This window comes from Equus caballus, chromosome 1, assembly GCF_041296265.1.
Source record: "Equus caballus isolate H_3958 breed thoroughbred chromosome 1, TB-T2T, whole genome shotgun sequence".
In the NCBI taxonomy this organism is placed as follows: Eukaryota; Metazoa; Chordata; class Mammalia; order Perissodactyla; family Equidae; genus Equus; species Equus caballus.
Genome location: NC_091684.1, coordinates 139,788,502 through 139,809,241, shown reverse-complemented (window position 1 = coordinate 139,809,241; position 20,740 = coordinate 139,788,502). Strand labels below are relative to the sequence as shown.

Sequence of the window (20,740 nt, the reverse complement as noted above, 5' to 3'; positions counted from 1 at the left end):
TTGTATCTAATTAATTATAGCACAGAATAAATATTCATTTTAATAAATATGAATCAGGTTGTGAGGTAAGTTTTATCTGCTTAGCACAACAAACTTTTCTTGCAGGTCAAAAAAACAAAGGAGAGAGGGGAGCCAATCACCTGATTTCTTCATGAATATACGACAACGGGGGACAAAAAGAGAGGGAACAAAGATAAAAGGGAGTTAACAGACATATCAACCAAATGCAACAAGTGGACCTTGTTTAAATCCCAATTTGACCAGACTACCTAAAAAAGAGCTTTATGAGATAATGTGAAAATTTAAACAAAATATTTGATATATTTTATGATAAATATTGTCACATTTTAAAAAATGAGATAATGGTATTACAATTATGTTTTTAAAAAATGAATACTTCACAAAAGATACATACTGTATGAGTCCATAAAATGTTAACTGGCCATGCTAACAGATGGTGCTGGAAGTTGAGAATGTCTCCCTGTGAAGGGAGCAGTGACTGCAAGAGAGGAGGTTCTGGATGTCGTCAGTGTTGTTTCTTGAGCTGCGTGCTGGTTACTCATGTGTGTTCAATTTGTGAAATGTATTTACTACATAAAAGTGTACACATTATATGTATAACGTATAGTAATATAAAAGATTTATTAAATAAATTAGTTAAGTTAAAAAATATATAACATTAAAGTCCTTATATTTTAGAGATACATATTGAAGTATTTATGAATAAAATTATATGTTGTCTGGGATTTACTTTAAAATAATCCAGTGGGGAAGGAAAAAATGTTGGCAGCAAAAGAGAGAGGGGAAAAGACAAAACAAGATTGGCCATCTGTTGGCAACTGCTGAAGTTGGGTGAAGGGTTTTATAGGAGAGCTCATTGTGTTATTCCTTCTACTTTCGTGTATGTTTGAAAATTTCCACGATAAAAGCTTTTTAAAATGGCAAAGGTGCAAATGAAAAAATATTATATTGCATCCATTCCCCACATCATATACCAGGATAAATTCAAATGCACTAAATATCTAGAGCAGGAGTCAAATCTACTTTTGAATGGCGACGAGCTGAGAATGGTCTTTACTTCTTTAAAGCATTGTTAAAAAAGAAGACAAAAAAGAATATGTGCCAGAGAGGTATGTGGACCACAAAACCTGAAATGTTTATGAAACGGTCCTTTACAGAAAAGTCTGCTGACCAGAGAAAATGTTAGCAAGGAAACCAGAGAAGCACCAGCAGTGAACAACGGTGAACTGGGGCAAGGGGACACCTCGCCCAGCAACTCAAAGGCCAGGAGCAAGAGAGCAAAGTGATAACTTGATGACATAAAATTAAAAACTTTTGCTTGGCAAAAACAAAACAAAATAGACCTGACAAACTTGGAAAAAGTATTTGCCACTTACATGAAACAAAAGATTGATTCCTTAACATAAAAAAGAGCTATTAAAACAAACAAACATAAAAGGATGAACAAGCAAAATGTAGGCAAAGGACAGTCCACAGAAAAAGATATGCAAATAGTCCTTAAGCATATAAACAGATACTCAACTTCATTTATAAGAGAAATAGAAATGAAAACTAAACTGAAACACATTCCTCACCTATCAGATGGAAAAATCCAAGTTTGCCAACATATTTTGCTGACAAGGCTGTGGGGAAATAGTTACAGTCAAGTGCCCCATAACAATGTTTCAGTCAATGATGGTCCGCATATATGATTGTGGTCCCATAAGATTAGTACCATATGGCCTAAGTGTGTAGTAGGCTGTGCCATCTAGGATTCTATTATGTTTGCACAAGGAGAAAATCGCCTAACAACGTATTTCTTGGAATGTCTCCCTGTCGCTAAGCAATGCATGACTGTACTCTTATATATTATCAGTGTGAATGCAAAATAGTACACCCCTGAGGAAGGGCTTCGGCAATACCACTTCAAGTAAGAATTCTGAAGTATCTTCCAAAGATACCCTAGCAAAAATATATGACATGTATGCATCATAGCATTATTTATAACAGTCCAAGACTGGAATCATAACGTCCATCAACAGAAAAGTGGTTAAAATAAACTATGATACATCCACACATGATGAACTATGTAACTGTAAAAATGAACGAGGGACACTGATATGTGATGATCTGGAATGATCTTCAGGATACATTGGTAAGTGAAAAAAGCAAGGAGTGGGAAAGTATTTACAGTATGTTACCTTGTTTTTGTTTTTTGCTTTTTTTGGTGAGGAAGACTGGCCCTGAGCTAACAACTGTTGCCAATCTTCTTCTTCTTTTTTTTTTTTTGCTTGAGGAAGATTGGCCCTGAGCTAACATCTGTGCCAATCTTCCTCTATTTTGTATGTGTGATGCCACCACAGCATGGCTTGATGAGTGGTGTGTAGGTCCGCACCCAGGATCTGAACCTGCAAACGCCAGGCCATCGAAGCAGAGCATGTGAACTTAACCACTAGGCCACCAGGCTGGCCCCAACAGTATGTTATCTTTTGAGAAAGAAGAGAAGAGGTAATAAGAACACACACACACACACACACACACCCCTATATTTTTTAAAAAGTAACAATGGAGGGGCCGGCCCGGTGGTGCAGCAGTTAAGTGCACATGTTTTGCTTCTTGGAGGCCCAGTGTTCGCCAGTTTGGATCCCGGGTGCAGACATTGCACTGCTTGGCAAAAGCCATGCTGTGGTAGGCGTCCCACATATAAAGTAGAGGAAGATGGGCACAGATGTTAGCTCAGGGCCAGTCATCCTGAGCAAAAAGAGGAGGATTGGCAGTAGTTAGCTCAGGGCTAATCTTCCTCAAAAAAAAAGAAAAGTAACAATGGAAGGATAAACCAAAATGAATAAAAATGGTTACACCTAGGGATAGGGAGTAAACAAGATGAAGGGGTGGGGATGGAGGCTGGACTTCTCTGAAAGTGCCTTGGTTCTACCGTTTTGACTTCGGAGCCATGCAAACCTTTTACAAAATTAAAACATACAGGACAAAAAGTAAAGGTACCACAAATCAAATGCAGTATGATACTTTGGACAAACCTTCTAAGGAGGCAGAACTTCCCAGGCTTGTTCTGCTGAAATCAATTCCCTTGGTCCCTGAAGTGGCACTGCTCTCTTGGGAGGAAGCGGCTCCTTCCAGCTCGTGGCAGACATCTTCATCTGTTAAAGAGGCAGATTCAGAATCCTGGGCTCCCACTGAAGAAAGACTGGCACGATCAGAACTTTGATCCTAAGGACATAATTATAAGCTTAATTTCCTTCATATTTAAAGTTAATTATTTAAAAAGTCACCTCTGAGGCAGAGGAAATGCCTAAACTACTCAGATAATCACTTAACTACTCAGATGATCAGTTAATCAACATTACAACTTCTGAAAAAACCCCAATTTTATAAAGGTAGACAAATTTGGACAAATGTGCTGGAGATCTATTTTTAAGACAGCATTTTTTTAGTCAGATCAAAGTAGATACCTCTTAGTAAGATACTCTTGCTGACTTTAAATCTTCATTTATTGTTAATTTTCCTCCCAGTAAATCTCAGCCCAGAATGATACCACTGGAATTACATTTTATTCTTTTTTAAAAAAAATTTCATTTATGTCTACATTCTATTCTTTTCTTTAAAATTTTTTTAAAGATTGGCACCTGAGCTAATATCTGTTGCCAATCTTTTTTCCTTCTTCTTCTCCCCAAAGCTCCCCAGTACATAGTTGTATATTCTGGTTGCGGGCCCTTCTGGTAGTGCTGTGTGGGATGGCGCCTCAGCATGGCTTGATGGATGCCATGTCCAGGTCCAGGTCCAGGATCTGAACCAGCAAAACCCAGGGCCGCTGAAGCAGAGCGCGCAAACTTAACCACTTGGCCACGGGGCTGGCCCCGATCCTATTCTTTTCTACAATTATCCAGGTTTCAAAGTTATATATTTCCAGTTTTCATTTTTGAGAACACCAAAGCATAAGTTACTTTTTTTTCTGGTTATATCAATAATATATAAGAAAATCTGGTAGATACAAATTTTTGTATGAAGAAAAAATATTTTAAAGGTCTGTAATTCCACTGCCCAGATAATACAACTTATTTTTTTTCTAGTCGTGTATGTGTGTGTGTGCCACTGAGTTATTTTTTGTAAGTTAATTTTTATTGTGTTAATGATAGGTTACAATCTTGTGAAATTTCAGATGTACATTATTATTTGTCAGTCGTGTTGTAGGTGCACCCCTTCACCCTTTGTGCCCACCCCCTACCCCCCCTTTCCCCTGGTAGCCACTAATCTGTTCTCTTTGTCTACATGTTTAAATTCCTCATACGAGTGGAGTCATACAGAGATTGTCCTTTTCTATCTGGCTTATTTCACTGAAGTTGTTATTTTTGAGATTATCTGAATATTTCCACTGGCTCTTTGGGTCCATCTCATCGTATTTTTTAAGTGGGTGCTCTAGGGAATACAGTATAACATACTTCATCATTTACAGTCTTACTTAATGTTACTTATGTTAGTTAACATTGTACCATTTCATATATAACATAACTACAATGACTATCAGTGGGGAGAGTCCCTTTACCACTATAAAACATCTACATATAATGAAGAGCCAATGAAATGATACAATTTTTGTTTTGGACTATTATAAATATTTTAAGAAATGTAGGAGATAAAAAGTAGTCTTTTATATTAACTAGCTATTTACCATCTACTTTGCTCTTCCTTCATTCCTGAAGATCCAAGCTTCTTTCTGCTATCATCTTTCTTCTGCCTGAAGAACTTCCTTTAGCATATTTTATAGAGCAGGTCTGAGGCCATGAATTCTTTTCCTTTATCTGAAAATGTTTTTATTTCACCTTCATGCCTGAAGAATATTTTTACTGGATATGGAATTCTGGGTTGACAGGTCTTTTCTTTACTCCATGGATTATGATGAAAAACATGTGGTCATTCCAATCTTTATTCATCTGTAGTTAATGTGTCATTGAACAGCTTTCAAGGTATTTTTTCATTCTTTTTTTCCCAGCAGCCATTTTCTTATTAGCGGACAATATCTTTGGTTTTTAGCAGTTTCTTACGTGGTTTTCTTTGAGTTTAGCCTGTCTATAGTTTTCTGGGTCTCTTATATTTGTAAATCTAATTTTTTAATTCAAATTTGAGAAGTTTCAGCCATTATTTCTTCAAATATTTTTTCCACCATAATCTCTTTCTCCAATTCTTCCGGAACTCCAGTTTTTTATTATAACTATTGATATTGTCCCACAAGTCTCTGAGGCTCTGTTCATTTTTATAAAAAGTCTTTTCTCTCTATTCTTCCAATCAGATGATTTCTATTACTCAGTCTTCAAGTTCACTGACTCCTGTGATCCCCATTCTACTACTGAACCCATCCAATGAGTGTCTTTCAGAGTATATTTTTCAGTTATAAAATTTGTTCGCTTTTTTAACAGTTTATATTTCTTACTGAGAATTACTTTCTTTTCATTTATTTCAAATGTGTTTTTCTTTACCTCCTAGAATCTAGTTATAATAGCTGCTTTAAAGTTTCTGTCTGATAATTTCAAAATCTGGGTCATCTCAGGGTGGTCTTTCTCTTGAGAACTGGTCACATTTTCCCAGTTCTTTATCTATCAGGTAATTTTGGATTGTATTTTTGACGCTGTGAATGTTATGTTGTGCAGTCTGGGTACTGTTATAATCTCTTGGAGAACACAAAAAACTTTTGTTTTAGCAAGCAGTCAAGTGAGTTATGTTCAGATTGCAATTTGTGTCTCAATTTTTGTAGGTGGTGATTTAATCCTCACTCAGTTCTCTAAGCCTCGCCAATGCTGGTTTGCACCTATCCCATACAGGTGTAGCTCAAGGGTTAGGCTGAGACTCGTATGGGCTCAGAATTAGGGAATTAGGGAATCCTCTTCTCTCAGACTTCCCTCAAACTCTCCAGCCCATGGAGGCTGCCTTCCCTGATTCCTCTGTCCAGGAAATATGCAGTTTCTCTTGAAGTGTTAGCTGCCAGGGCTACCATGCCACACTGTGACTGGGACCTGCTCCTGAGGCAAAGATGCATGAGAAAAGAAAATGGGAAACTCACCTCTGTGTGGGACCCTCCCCACAACGTGTCTGCTTTCATTTTCCAGAACCTTACATGGTTGTTTTCTGTATTTTTGTCTGGAGTTTTTAGTTGTAATCAGTGTGGGGGGGGGGGGGGGGGAGAGTTTGTAGTGGTCTTATGGGACCACAGTAGAACTAGAACTCTCATGCTAATTTTTAAATAATATTTTTGCTGGGCATAGAAAAACAGATCGGCAGTCACTTTCCTTCAGCACCCTAAAGGTGTTTTTCCAGTGTCTTCTGACATCATAGTTTCTGTTCAGAAGACCACTGTCAGTTTCCTATTGTTGCTCCTTTAAAGGTAATATATCTCTTTGGCTCCTTTTAAGATCTTCTCTTTGTATTTCGTTTTCCTCTATTTTAATATTAGGTGCCTAAGTATGGTTTTCTTTATATTTATTCTCCTTGACATTTGTAGATCTTGTTAAATATGTGAGTTGGTATATTTACTCACTTTCGGAAAATTCTTGGCAATTAGCTTTTTAAATGCTCCTTCTGTCTCATTCTCTCTTCTTCTTCTGGAACGCAATTATATCAATGTTGGGCATTTTCACTGAACCCCACATTCTTTTCTATATCTTCCAACTTTTTTCCTGTCTGTGCTTCAGTGTGCATATTTTCTACTGACTTGCCATCTAGTTTACTAACCTTTCTTTTTCTGTGTTCTGTCTACTGTTAAATCCAACTACTGTATTCTTAATTTTGTATCTTTTTCAGTTCTAGGAATTATACTTGATTTTTTAAAACAGATAATTATCTGATGAAAGCTTCCATCTTTTCAGGTATTTTTTTTCACCTCTTCCTCTATTTTCTTGAACGTATTATAATTATTTCAAAGGCCCTTGTCAATTTCAATGTTTAATAGGATCACCTGAAGGTCTGTGTCCACCATCTACTTTTCAACTGTTTTAGTTATGGTCCTGCCTCTTGGTATAGCTTTTTTTTTTAAAAGATTTTATGTTTTTCCTTTTTCTCCCCAAAGCCCCCCGGTACATAGTTGTATATTCTTCGTTGTGGGTCCTTCTAGTTCTGGCATGTGGGACGCTGCCTCAGCGTGGCTTGATGAGTGGTACCATGTCTGCGCCCAGGATTCGAACCGACGAAACCCTGGGCTGCCTGCAGCGGAGCACAGGAACTTAACCACTCGGCCACGGGGCCAGCCCGTTGGTATAGCTATTTTTAATTGAATGACAGATATTGTGTATAAAAAGTTGTAAGGACTCCAGATGACGTTCTATTCCTTCAGAAAGGGTACACTCTTTCCTCTGTTGGAGTAAAGGCTGATTATTTTAACCTAAGCACAGAATGACCTAAGTCAAGCCTATGTTGCAGTTTTGGTCAGGATCAGTCTACCTCTGGTTTGCCGGTGCTCCTAAGGCATAGCTCTGCAAGACTTCCAACGAAGGGTCTGGTGTGTTCACCAACGCCTCCCCCACCCCCTCCCCCTAGCAGCTCATGAACTCTAGCTATTGTATTCCCAGTACCATGAAACTGCTGAGAGTTCTTATTTGTCAGAGACTTTCTGCTTATCTTTTTAGCCTTCTGTCTCATGCAGTATCAGTCTTTGGAAAATGTCTTGAAGGAAAAAACTTAAGCATCTGAGGATCCCAAGTCTCAAATTTTGTCTCTCCAGCTCCACAAGATCCCTAAAGCTCTGCTGGCCCCCTCACTGCTCCACAGTCCTCTGATAAGGCAAAGCTTGGATTTGCAACCTCTTGCTCTGTGCTCCAGATAAGCAAACGTCTTCTCCTCTCTCTAAAATCTTGCCCCTCTACTTTCTAGTTGCTTTAGCAGTTCTCCGATGACTTTAAACAGATACTTTCTAGATTTCATATAGCTTTTTGCTCTTGGGAGCTATAATCACAAGCTACTCCCTCCTAACCAGAGGAGAAATCCTATGCCTGGCCAGTAATTTCTGAAGCCATGCTGGACACTGTGTCTGAAAAAAATCTGCATTTTGAAGGAAATAATGAAGCTCGGTAAGCATTTTCACATAACACTAATTTCTACTCCAGCTACAAATCACTTTCTCTCAAAACCGAACTATAAACATTATCTTAGTTAGTGAATTTTCTTTTTCCTTTCTAGTTATTATTCAAGTTCAAATTCTGATGCTTACAAACCATACATATCCCAGGAGTCTTTTTTGTAAAGCTGTGTTTAAGGAGGACGGGAAAAACAGACATCTTTGCAAGTAAGGGACTTTTGGTGGTGAAGGAGGGTAAAAGGAAAAGCAGAAAATACTAACAAAACTCACCTTAGATGATGTAGTATACATGGTGAACCTTGAATACCATTTGCTTGCTTTCTCGGCTACTCCTTTTCCAGCAGTGAACATGCTGTTCCTTAAAACATCCAGTTTAGGTACTAGTAGTGTATCCAAATTAAATGAAGGTGATGAGTGGGGTAATGCATCTTGAGATTCTTCCCTAAAAGGGCAAGTGGGTGAGAAGGCTGGAGAAGACCAGAGTCTATCCCTTGGCCTGTCCTCACTTTTTGTGTAACTTTTAGATTTGGTAAGTCTCACTGGCCTAGGAGAATTAGGAGGCAGGCTAGATCTTCTGCATGCCTTGACCAATGTTGGACTTTTCTTATTGGTTAATTTATCATCACATGCCCGTTGTAAATCAATGCTTGGTGTACGACTTGTCAAAGGACTGCTCATGTTATTCATATACATCTCAATTTCTTCAGCTAAATCACGTCTGGCAGATGGTGTTGAAATGCTTTTGCTATCATCTTCCCCCTCTTCCTCCTCCTCTTTTTGCTGCTGTTCAGTCTCAGCAACCAAAAGAGAGAGGGGATCAAATCCTGTTGCAACATCAGTTTTTTCAAAAGGTTTTACTGAAAAGCTGCTGCTCATACGCTGAATCCTCTTGGGATTTTGTGTAGCAACATATCCCACTTTTGATCCATCTGTTTCATTGTCTAAGTCTTCTAAGTCAAAAATAACGGGAGAATCCACTTTATCTGCCAAACAGTTAGAACCATCAAAAGGTGTATCATCATCACTAGATTCCTTCTCTAGACTGTCTCTTTTTGATCTTACAGGTGGCTTTCCAATGTCAAGACTATTTGGTCTTGTGCTTTTTGAGATAACATTTGAAAGAATTTTTGCATCAGCTCCTAATTTTTCAACCATATCACCAGGGTTTGCTTCCTGGTTCATCCTATTGAGCATAAGTCCCATCAGTACTCCTCCACTAAGATTGCGGTTTCTACTTCCCCAGGACATTTGCTGCTGCAAATTAGGTTCATTGTCACTTTTATGTCTTTTCCTGAAGCATCTACTTTGAATGTTTCCTGTTTCATTTGTGTCCTCAAAAGATGATATTACAAGCAGCTCAGATGTGCTTTCTGAAAAACAAGAGAAATGCTTTTGGCCATGAAAAATGTAACATGCAAATATAAGTTGTCTTAAATATCTTAAATACTAGTAATGAAAATAATAACAGCAAGCACTCATTGAATGCCTGATATTTGCCAGATCCTATACTAGGCACTTTAATCACATTAGCTACCATAATCACTCCAACATCTGTATGGATTGAGAAAAAACTGACCCTCAGAGAGACTAACCATCTAGACCAAAGCTACCCAGTTCTTAAGTGATAGAACTGGGATTCAAATCCAGATTTGACTAAGTATAGCGGATACGCTCCTGAACATCAGAATGCACTGATTTTTAAAACCTATAAATTAAGATTAATATTTACCCTTGATACATTTAATAATAATAAATTTATATTAATTTCACTAAATTGATTAAATAAAAATGGTTATACAATTGTGGTTGTGCTAGATGGTCTTGAGATTCTGAGTCTTCTGCCTATAATGAAACACAAAACCAAAAACACTAAACCAAACCAAATAAAAAGCATTATCCATAAATAAAAAATATTTTGAAAGCTCTAAATCCTTATGACTATAGATGTGGCCAAGTAATTTTACCTTTGCTTTACATACTGATTACAAGTTTATACCAGTTAAACGTGAATGGCCACTTTCTATTCAGAAACACTGTTTGCTGCTTTTTACCAAATTACTTAGGTAACCAATGTTGAAAGCAGAAATCTAGATTTCTGATCACTTTAATTGTCCTTATTATGTGGGAGTGTTCTAAAGCATTAGTCTAGGTATGTTGTCAACTATTCTTTTTACATGCTTTATCCAGCAACATCAGCTTTCTATAACTAGGCAATTACTAAAAATGTCCCTTTCTCCTGTCATGTGATGCATTCAGGTAACAGGATAGGAGATAATAAAAGGGAATACTAGAGACCATAAAAGCCTACCAACTAATAATGTTTAATAAGCATATATCATTAACAAGGGAAATAGCATAGCAGAGAGGTAGTTTATTCTTTTTTTCTATATCAGCTTATGATTAAGGACATAAGAAACCAAGAATACACTTTCTTCTGATATTGTGGGCAACTTTCTGCTTGATAGGTTAAATGTTATCAAAGATTTGGCGGAGTCTTATAACCCAAAATAATACTCAGGCATTAGATTTAAATAGATGTGCAAAGGTTGCTTTGCAAAGTCAGAACAATGCTATTTATTGACCGAAAGGCAAATAAAGCTGGTTATCAAACTACACTAGGGGTTGGAAAACCACATCTCTGAGACAAATCTGGCTCGTGGATTGTTTTTGTACAGTCTCAAATAGTTTTTACACTTTTAATGGGTTGTTAAAATCACATACCCACAAAGAAGAACAGACTACAGCGACTGTATGTGGCCTTCAAGGCCTAAAATATTTATTGTCTGGCCATTTACAGAAGAGTTTGTCTCATCTTAAGTTTATACACATGCTAAATTCCATCAGACTAGGCTGGATGCCATGTGCCTCTAACACAAAGGCTGCAAACTATTTGACTTCCTTGGGCCAGGTGGCTCTATGACGTAATTCTGGCCAGTACTACTAAAAGTGGTAGTTTTCGAGGGTTTCTGGAAAAACTTCTGCTTCCTGGTAAAAGGGGATAGACGTGACTGGTGGTCTCCTTGCCCATTCATTTTCTGCCTTGCATAGATAGGTGATGCCTGAAGTTGCTGGTGGCTATCTTTTTTTTTTTTTTTTTTTTTTTAAAGATTTTATTTTTTCCTTTTCTCCCCAAAGCCCCCCCGGTACATAGTTGTGTATTCTTCGTTGTGGGTTCCTCTAGTTGTGGCATGTGGGACGCTGCCTCAGCGTGGTCTGACGAGCAGTGCCATGTCCGCGCCCAGGATTCGAACCGACGAAACACTGGGCCGCCTGCAGCGGAGCGCGCGAACTTAACCACTCGGCCACGGGGCCAGCCCTGCTGGTGGCTATCTTATAATCATGGTTAGGTTGAGAGAACTGATGGCAAAGCTCCTGAACCAATGTCTTGAACAACTGTTTACCTTTGAATTTCTTATTTGAGAGAGAAAAAAAAAAATCCTTGACTTGTTTAAGCCACTGTTAACGATATTTTCTGAGACTTAAAGCTGAAAGAATTCTTTGCTGACATACTAGCCCTTTTTCAGATCTTTGAACAAGCTATAATCCCTTCCTACCACACAGCCTTTTACATATTGCTTCCCTCTGCTTGAAATGCTCCCTTCTCAAGCCCTCCTTTGCAACACCCATCCTTATTTATTCTCTACTCATCCTTCAGATCTAAGCTCAAAAACCATACAGTCACGTACCATATAATGACATTTCAGTCAGTAATGGAGCGCATATAAGCTGTTGGTCCCATAAGATTAGTGCCATATAGCCTAGGGGTGTAGTAGGCTATACCATCTAGGTTTGTGTAAGTACTGTAGGGGAGGAATATGTACACATGGGAGAAACTCAGAAAAGCCGAGTAACTTGTCAAAATGGCTGAAACCCTCACCTTAAATACTATTCTCAGCTAAAGACAAACGATGATGTTGGGGGTGGGGAGAGTCACGGACTTCAAAGGGAAGGCAATTCACAGGTGGGTGAAAAGGAGCAAATGTTTGGAAAACAAGTGTGTGTTTGGCTACACAGAAACAGAAGAACACAGAGGGGAGCCCAACAAACAGGCTTTTCTAGGTTCCTCCCTGTCTACCACCTAGTTTATGTTATGCTAAGGTGATAGTTTGTTTCCTAAGATGGGTTTTTTTATCTGAATTCTTTCAGGCAGTTAAGGGGGAGGTAACAAGGAAAACTTCCCGAGTCTTTTGCTTTTTAAAAATAATCAGCCTAGGGCCGGTTCATGGCTGACTGGTTAAGTTCGTGCTCTGCTTCAGCAGCTCAGGGTTTTGCCGGTTCAGATCCTGGGCATGGACCTAGCACTGCTCGTTGGGCCATGCTGAGGCAGCGTCCCACATACCAGAACTGACCCACACTACCACATACCAGAAAGACCCACAACTAAAAGATACAACCATGTACTGGGGGGCTTTGGGCAAAAGAAGGAAAAATAAAATCTTTAAAAAATATAATAATAATCAGCCTAAAACAATCCTCACATTAAAGAGACACATTTTGGGGTGGCAAATTTTGTTACATTTCAGTATACTCTATGATGCTCATATGACTATGAAATTGCCTAATGACGCATTTCTCAGAATATATCACTGTCATTAAGTGCTGCATGACTGTATTCTCAAGGAAGCTGTTGGGGATCAGAATTGGCCACCCCAAAATATGTCTCTTTGGCTTGATTACTTTTAAGAACCAAAGACTGAAAGAAACTTTGACTTCCCCCCCAACTGCCTAAAAGAATTTAAAATAGAAGGGGCTGCTTCCGGAAGTACCTAATACCATAAGATAACTGAAACGTAATGTACAAAACGTGTCTCTCAGGTCACATTGTCTATAGTTGGCCCATTTACATTTCCATCTCCATGTAAATTGCCTTCCACCCCTTTGAAGCCCCAAACCACTACCCCCAACACCCTCCTTTCTCTTTAGCTGAAGAAGATATTTAAACTGGCAGCTCAGCTATTGTGGCAACCTTCTCAGTTTTCCTGAGTCTCTCCCATGTATACATGTTATAAAGCTTTGTTTAATTTTCTCCTGTTATTCTGTCTCATGTCAATTTAATTCATAGCCCAGTGAGAAAGACCTAGAGAGGGTAGAGGAATTGTCTTCCTCCCCTACAAAACCTTCCCTGAACAATGTTCCCCCAAGCCCAGGACATGTCTCTCTATTTTATGTCCTCATAGCAATTTACAGCCCTTCTTCATGTTATTTAATCTCAGAGGATTTTTACATTTACTTGATTATTTGATTAATGTCTTCCTATCCCTCTCACCTGCTTTCTCGATGAAGGCAGGAATCATGTTTATTTTTTGTTCCTTATATCCCCAGTAGCACCTGGTATATGGTAGCATACACCAGCAGCTCAAAAAATAATTACTGAATGAATACTGTCTGCTGGGAAACAAATGCCACCAACCGACCAACCCAGATTATAACATAATCTATGACATAGCTAAATATGGTAGCTAAAAATAAAAAGTTAAAACATACTATGCCATGTAGTGCAAAAGCAGCCATAGAGAATATGTAAATGAGTGTGGCTATATTCCAATAAACTTTGGTCTATGAACAGTGAAGTACGTAATTTCATATAATTTTCATTTGTCTCAAAATATTATTCTTCTTTTGATTTTTTCCCCACCAATTAAAAATGCAAAAACCATTCTTAGCTTGTGGGCCTGTACAAAAACAGGCTGCAGGTCCAATTTGGCCCATGGGCCACAATTTGCCTACCCCTGAGCTAGAGGCATATCTAACTATGCTGCAGAAAAACAAACATCATTTCAGCAAGGCCATTTACAAACAGAGAGAGTTCAGCCTTGAGAGCATAAGTCCTTCAATATCTTTTAGATCACAACTTAATGCAGAATTGAGCTAATACAAAAATCTAATAATGTAATTATATAATCAGACTATTACTACTAGAAACTCGAATCTTAGGTACATTTAATCCCTAAAAAATGGTCTGGAAAAAATTTCTAAGATCAAGTATTATCCCACATCCTAAACTGACCTTTCCATTAACTAGTTAATAACTTATGTCACCTCATGTCACCCGCCAACAGTCAGATTATGCCTTCCTTTTCTCTCTTTAAAATACTGCTAATATCCCCGCTCACTAATAAAAGCATTGCTGTATTAATAAATGTAAAACAATATACAAAAAGCACTTTGAAAAGAAAAATATTAGATAACCTTTTGCCTCTGAAAAAACAAGAACAATATGAAGACTAAGGAACTATATGCTTCATTTAAAAATTGGCTAGGTGTATGGTACCCTCAGACTCATCATGTCACCTGCTTCCACTTCCCCTTTCCAAAAAGTCCCAAGAGTTCAAACTCAAAAGATAGGATATAGCCTACAGGTCTGTCCCTATACTTTGTTATAATCAAAGCTTGAACAAAGTATGTTATAAAATATAGAATTCAAGCTACGAAGCTATACCATGAGAAGCTGCACAAATATACAAAACAATAAGCCTGGAGAATTAAGACTTTTTTCAAAAAAAAATATTCACTAGAAATACAAATACAAGTTATTTTACATATAACAGAGGTATACTATTCAACTCACCTGTGCTTTTCCCTGAGGTGTTATCAGCACTGTTGTTATTTGCACCACTGAGGCGAACTATACTGGAAGAACTTTGAAAACTGAGCTTAGGCAGACAATCAGCACTTCCTTTTGCACTCTCACTCTCTGACACTGTAAAGATTTCAATGAAATTGTTAAAATGAAATACATATACATCATAGAAGGCATAAAGAGAAGAAGCTTTTAGTTCCAAATATTTCTACCTGAAAATAGGCTCAAAAGAAACTACTGAACACCACTACATCTATTTGTCAATCACAAATAAGGGATTCCACTTATATGAGGCCTCAAAGTGTGGATCAAATTACTAAATACTGATCATGCAAGAGATTCATGCATACATTTTATATATCTTCTTTGGTTGTGAAACACTGCTTGTGATGGGGGAGGCAAGGGGAAAATATAAGTCACAGACCATTAACAAAAGCATTAACTAAAAATATTGTTAAACCTCAGAAGAGAGTCACTGTTTGAAGAAATACATATTTCTACTACAAGAGTAGTATTTGACTGAAGAGTGTTTTGCCATTGAGAGGACATACACTTCATACATGAAGTATTTGTATATTGGAATATTAGACGGTGGAGAGAGCTTATAATGGGAGGAAAGAGGAGTTATAATGGGAAAGTGGAAAATAAAATCAGTACTTCTATATTTAAAGTTGCTTGTATTTTCTATTAATATAAGTTTGCAATTTTATACAATATCAACTTAATACCTACAAGAACTAGAATCACTCCCTTTCCTATCTTTTTCTTCTTGAATGTCTTCAGTAGATGTATGTCCTCTTCTAACTTCATCCTTAGATAATGAGTTATATCCAAGATCAGACTGGCCACCTGGGGGAAAAAAAACCAAAATCCTATACTCTTCATCATATCATAAACTTCTTTATTGAGAACAACTGGAATTAGGAGCAACACATTAGTATTTGGATTTACTTATATAAATTTTTCTGAATAACTTCCAATTGAAAGCATTATTTTATTAGCTCCCCTCATCTCTATTAATGTAAAAAAGGGATGATCTCAAAATAATTTATTTTTGGATCCACACTGCAGTCAAAAGTAACTATGTACATTCACAATACTACCCTAGGCTCCAAAAGACACAGACAAACCAGGCATTTTTTATACAAGTTCATGACCTTTCTAGGTGAAAGTCTGAGTTCCAACTAAGCAACAGAGAAAACTTCAGGGAACTCAGAACATTCACACACAGATCACTGGAGCCAAATGTCTGAATGATTTCACAAAAAAAACCAGTTTCCTAATTACATAAATTCATTGATAGGTAATTAATTTTTCTGAAAATTCAATTGAATAATTATTGAATTGCACATGAGTACAAATACACGGGAATGAGAAAAAAATTTAGCTTTAAATTATTAAGAAAAGCAAAACTTGCATTGATAAAAGAAAACTTCTAATACATTCTTCTTTTAAAGAGGCTCTCTGTAATTGTCAGCAAATTCCTTTTACTAGATTAGTGTCAAACATAGGTTTTGGATCCTAATTCTTTACCTTAGGAGACATGATTTTAAGTAAACCATGTAACCTTTTTGTTTGGATCTCAAGTTCCAAGACACATAACACACAAGGTTATTATGAATACATGAGAGGTTATATATGAAATGGTTTTATAAACTTGTAAAGAACTATCTAAAGAAACTATATTAAGTGTCACTAGGTATTTACTTTAACATCTTTGTTATAATTTTGAGTTTGTATTTTTTCTAATCAAACTTTCAGCTCTATTTCCAAAGAAACTACAAACTTAAAAATGTGAAGATAATCTTAAAGAAATTCATGCTTTTATTAGGTTCTTCACTGCCTTAAGATAGCCTTTTTAAAGGTCATAGTTAAAAACAAAAGATAGATTTCTTCATTTTTAAGAGATAATGCCTGAAGATGACTACTATAACTGCTTAAATTCACACTGCATCATCAAAAAGTAAAACCAGGCAAGGAAGAACAACTATGAAAATACATTTCAACACAAGCAGCTTATATTTATTACTCTTAAAAGTTGGCATAAAAGAAAAAAAAAGTTGGCATAAAAGGAGACAGACTAAAATAATGTCATCATTTGCAGAGATAGACACCTTCATATTTTACTATAATGCTTGGATTTTTAAATCTAAAGTTTCTGTCTGTCAGGAGGTGAACCTTATACTATATTCGAAAGTTGTGTAATTTTTTTTTTTTGAGGAAGATTAGCCCTGAGCTAACATCTGCTGCCAATCTTCCTCTTTTTGCTGAGGAAGACTGGCCCTGAGCTAACATCTCTGCCCATCTTCCTCTACTTTATATGTGGGACGCCTACCATAGCATGGCTTGCCAAGTGGTGCCACGTCCGCACCTGGGATCTGAACCGGGGAACCCCGGGCCACCAAAGCAGAAAGTGTGAACTTAACCACTGTGCCACTGGGCTGGCCCCATAAGTTGTGTAATTTTTTAAATGTAATGATGAAAATGGCAGAATTATTCAAGTAACTTATTTTTTAAGTGTGTCAGTTTTAATAATACTTAGAGAAAGCATATGTACAAATCTTATATTTTAATGAAATTAATGCCACCTTCAGTGTTAGAATACTACAAATTTTTTATATATATTTAAAATTTTATATTATGACTTTCTATTGTAACATACTTTAAGACTCACAAGAGGTTACAAAAATAATACAGTACAGAGAATCCCTGCGTACCCCTTCCCTAGCTTCCCTCAATGATAACATATTACGTGAAACACAGTACGTTGATAAAACTAGGAAAGGGATGTTGGTATGGTATTGTTAACTCAGATCAGGGCTAAAAGTTTCCTTCTTTAAACTCTAATAATATTTTCCTAATTAAAAAGAAGAATTTATCTTAAGAAAATGATGTGATAAAGAGATGTGTGCTATCCAGAGGTAACTGGATTATCATGGACTAAATATGTGAATCAATTCTCTTAAGCTTTTATTTCTATTCAACAAAGAATGAACAACATTGCATATAGTCATGAAATACAATATCAAATCAAGTGCCTAAACATATAAAATTAAAGAGTGACAGTTAAATACATCATTGAAAACTGAAATTTAAAAAAGACAAGCTGCAAATCTAGTTTTTAAAATGTATTGTAATAAACATATACATAAGCCCACACAAACCTGTACTAGATCTATCATCAGTAGCATATACTTTGATTAAACCCGTATTAAAAGGTGCCTGCTCCACAGTGTGTGTCCCATGACCGCTATCCATGCTGCCATGACTAACAGCATCCAGGTCACTGCCATCTGCTTAAGAACACAATTTGACAACATTTTACTACTCAGGGAGATACTGGAAATACACATTAGTTTGTTGCTCAAGCTAATAATCTACTAATACCAAACATGAAAAGTGCCACATAATTAGCAAAATACAACTATAACAAAGAAACCTATTTTGAATTATTAATGAATACTAAAAACAAGACCACCAAAAGTTGGTAATTTAACAGTTACAAGAAAGAAAGTGAAATTTGGTGTTTTTTAAAATGGGAAGAATACTCTAAAATTAGATTTGCTTAATGGCAATAAAAACTAGAAAACATTCAATATTTTGAAACTATTTAAAATTTCTAAAAAATGTAAAATGTAATTAGTCAATTAATTTTAAAGAAAAAATAAAAAACATGCATCCCTTAGAAACCTTTACCTGAGAGAGTTGTTTGTGATAAATGCGCATGTTTCTTTAAAGCTCTTTTGAACTGTGCCACTCCTAAAACAACATTTCTTACTTTTGTCCAAAGAAAATAGCCACTACGACTTCTTGAAGGCCATGTACTTTCCAAAACAGCCTATTCATTCAACAAAATAAAATCATTAGTAAAATAATTTTTATAAATGAATGCACACTGGCTGTAGAGTCAGGCTAAAGAATATCTAAGTAGAATATCTAAAGAATAAAACAAAATAGAACAAAAAATCTTACTTGATCTACAAAATATATTTTAGATACTCTAAAATAACCAAATAACCCTTGCATCAATTATTTTTGCCATTAAATTAAGGTCGTATAATCACAAAAGTAATGTTATTTTTCCAATAAATCAAAGTAAATACCTTATTATAATAACCATAAGTAATGGCATTGGGGTCAATACCAGCTTTCTGCATTTCAAAAAGCACTCGAACTGCAAGCACCGGCTGATCATACTGTCCACAGAGCTGCATAAGAATGCGGTAGCACACCTGAAACACAGTAAGTTCCAGAGTGTACAGAAACAAAATATCCACGTACGTGCATCTAGAATGAAATAATGAACCTCAAAGAATAATTGTTACCTCATCGGGTGGATCCATCTTCTTTGACTGCATTTTCTTAAGCACATCATATCCCGTTTTCAGAGCCCTGACCTTTGAATGACATACTTTCACATAAGCTGGGAGACAAATAAACCACAGTCCATAACAGTGACGCAGTAGACACCTAGACCACATCTGAGGAATGGAAGAATACCTCTTGGCAATTTTATGGGCTGATTTAATTTCCTATAGAAAAAATGCAAGGATCTTATTAATAAATTCACACATGTAAGCCTCTTTATTTAACTGAATGATGAACAAGTACGGGTCACATGCTTTTATAATGTTTCCCTAACAAAACTGTCTAGAATTAAAATATCTATTCAAGCCTCTTCTTGAATTTGCATTACATATGTGTAAAATGAAGTCCTAGGACGAGAGAACTAGCTAATCTTTTGAAGTCAGATTACTCTAAATTATCTTCAGAATGCTACCGGGGAGCAGAATAATTTAGTAATAGTTATATATGGGGTAGTAAAGTATATTTAGGGAGGATGTGTCATATTTATTTTTGTTCTAATATTTGATAACATGAAGAATGCAAAATTATCAAAGCACCTGTTTTGTTCTTCGGAACACGGGAGAAGGGCTACCAGGACTACTTGGTTTTGAAGGCAATTTGCTCTTTCGTGTCTGCAGAAACCCTTCAGGTCTTTCAAATAAGCTGCTCCTAAGAACTGGAAATCCATTATAGCTGTTTTTGAAAAGAAAAAAATTTGCAAGCACACACAGATGATCATACTGGATACAAGCTAAAAAAAATGATGACCAATAACTTCTTAACTTAGAATTTATCTTAATTACTTTCTCTGCCAGACCAGGATATATACTCAACAAATACTCATGCTAATGTACCTTTCTTACCATAATATCCAAATACAGACTCGAATACATATTTTGGAGGAAAAAAGTGAAATACATATAAAGTTTGCTGAACTTGACATCAAACTCCAAAGTAACTCAAGCAAACTTTTTAAGTTAGTATTCATATAAATACACAGCAAACGTATCAGATAATCTGACAGTTAGTAAAGGGCCCACCAAATCAGTACGCTGTCAAACAGGACAGTCATCAATATCATTGCTTTGGATTAACATAGTACTGTAGAACTTCCCTCTTAAAAAGAATTACATAACACATTAGCACACCAGGACAAGCTCTCATGTTATCATGAATTGGTTTATCAGGTTAGTTTAAGCAGGTTCAGAGCCTCATTTATGAGAAAGAAAAACTGAGGCGGTTGGAGAAGAAGAAAAGATTAGAATGAGCGGTTTTATGAGAAAGTGGGCCTAATCCGGGTGCTGGAACAAGGTGTTTTGGGCATTTAAAAGGTAGCAGTAGCTGGGAAAAAAAGATATTGAAAACAACAGAAGCTCCCAAGCAGCAGACTTAACCCATTTTATAATATTCTTAAAGGAATACAAATAGTTGTGGTTAACTAAGAAGAAAACTAACTATAAAACTAACTATAATAAAAGATGGTAAACTATATATATTATACAGTACTACAGGCAAATTCAGTAGAATAAGAAAATACTGGTAATGATTGAATGTTAAGTAGACATAAAATAGCAAAGAAGTTCAGGAAAACCATGTTGCTTAAAAAAATCACTGTGGGGCCAGTCCCTGTGGCCTAGTGGTCAAGTTCAGCATGTTCCATTTTGGCAGCCCAGGTTCGGTTCCCTGGTGTGGACCTATACCGCTCTGTTAGCGGCGACGCTGTGCTGGTGGCC

General features: G+C 36.6%; 1 protein-coding gene across 19 annotated transcripts in view; it reads right to left on the bottom strand.

The window, feature by feature from the left end:
• DENND4A (DENN domain containing 4A) overlaps window positions 1-20,740 on the bottom strand; it is a 109,513-nt gene that overhangs the window by 14,134 nt on the left and 74,639 nt on the right. For 9 of the 19 annotated variants that reach the window (XM_023655095.2, XM_023655111.2, XM_070270347.1 and 6 more), the window contains 9 exons: window positions 19,565-19,700; window positions 18,986-19,192; window positions 18,764-18,892; window positions 18,357-18,498; window positions 17,825-17,953; window positions 15,393-15,509; window positions 14,649-14,780; window positions 8,351-9,450; window positions 3,039-3,228 (listed from right to left, as the gene is read on the bottom strand). In XM_023655095.2, coding sequence (XP_023510863.1) covers window positions 3,039-3,228; window positions 8,351-9,450; window positions 14,649-14,780; window positions 15,393-15,509; window positions 17,825-17,953; window positions 18,357-18,498; window positions 18,764-18,892; window positions 18,986-19,192; window positions 19,565-19,700 — 2,282 coding nt within the window. Of the gene's footprint in view, window positions 1-3,038; window positions 3,229-8,350; window positions 9,451-14,648; window positions 14,781-15,392; window positions 15,510-17,824; window positions 17,957-18,356; window positions 18,499-18,763; window positions 18,893-18,985; window positions 19,193-19,564; window positions 19,701-20,740 lie in introns of all 19 variants that reach the window. The other 10 variants (XM_023655064.2, XM_023655106.2, XM_023655081.2 and 7 more) reach the window with 2 other exon arrangements.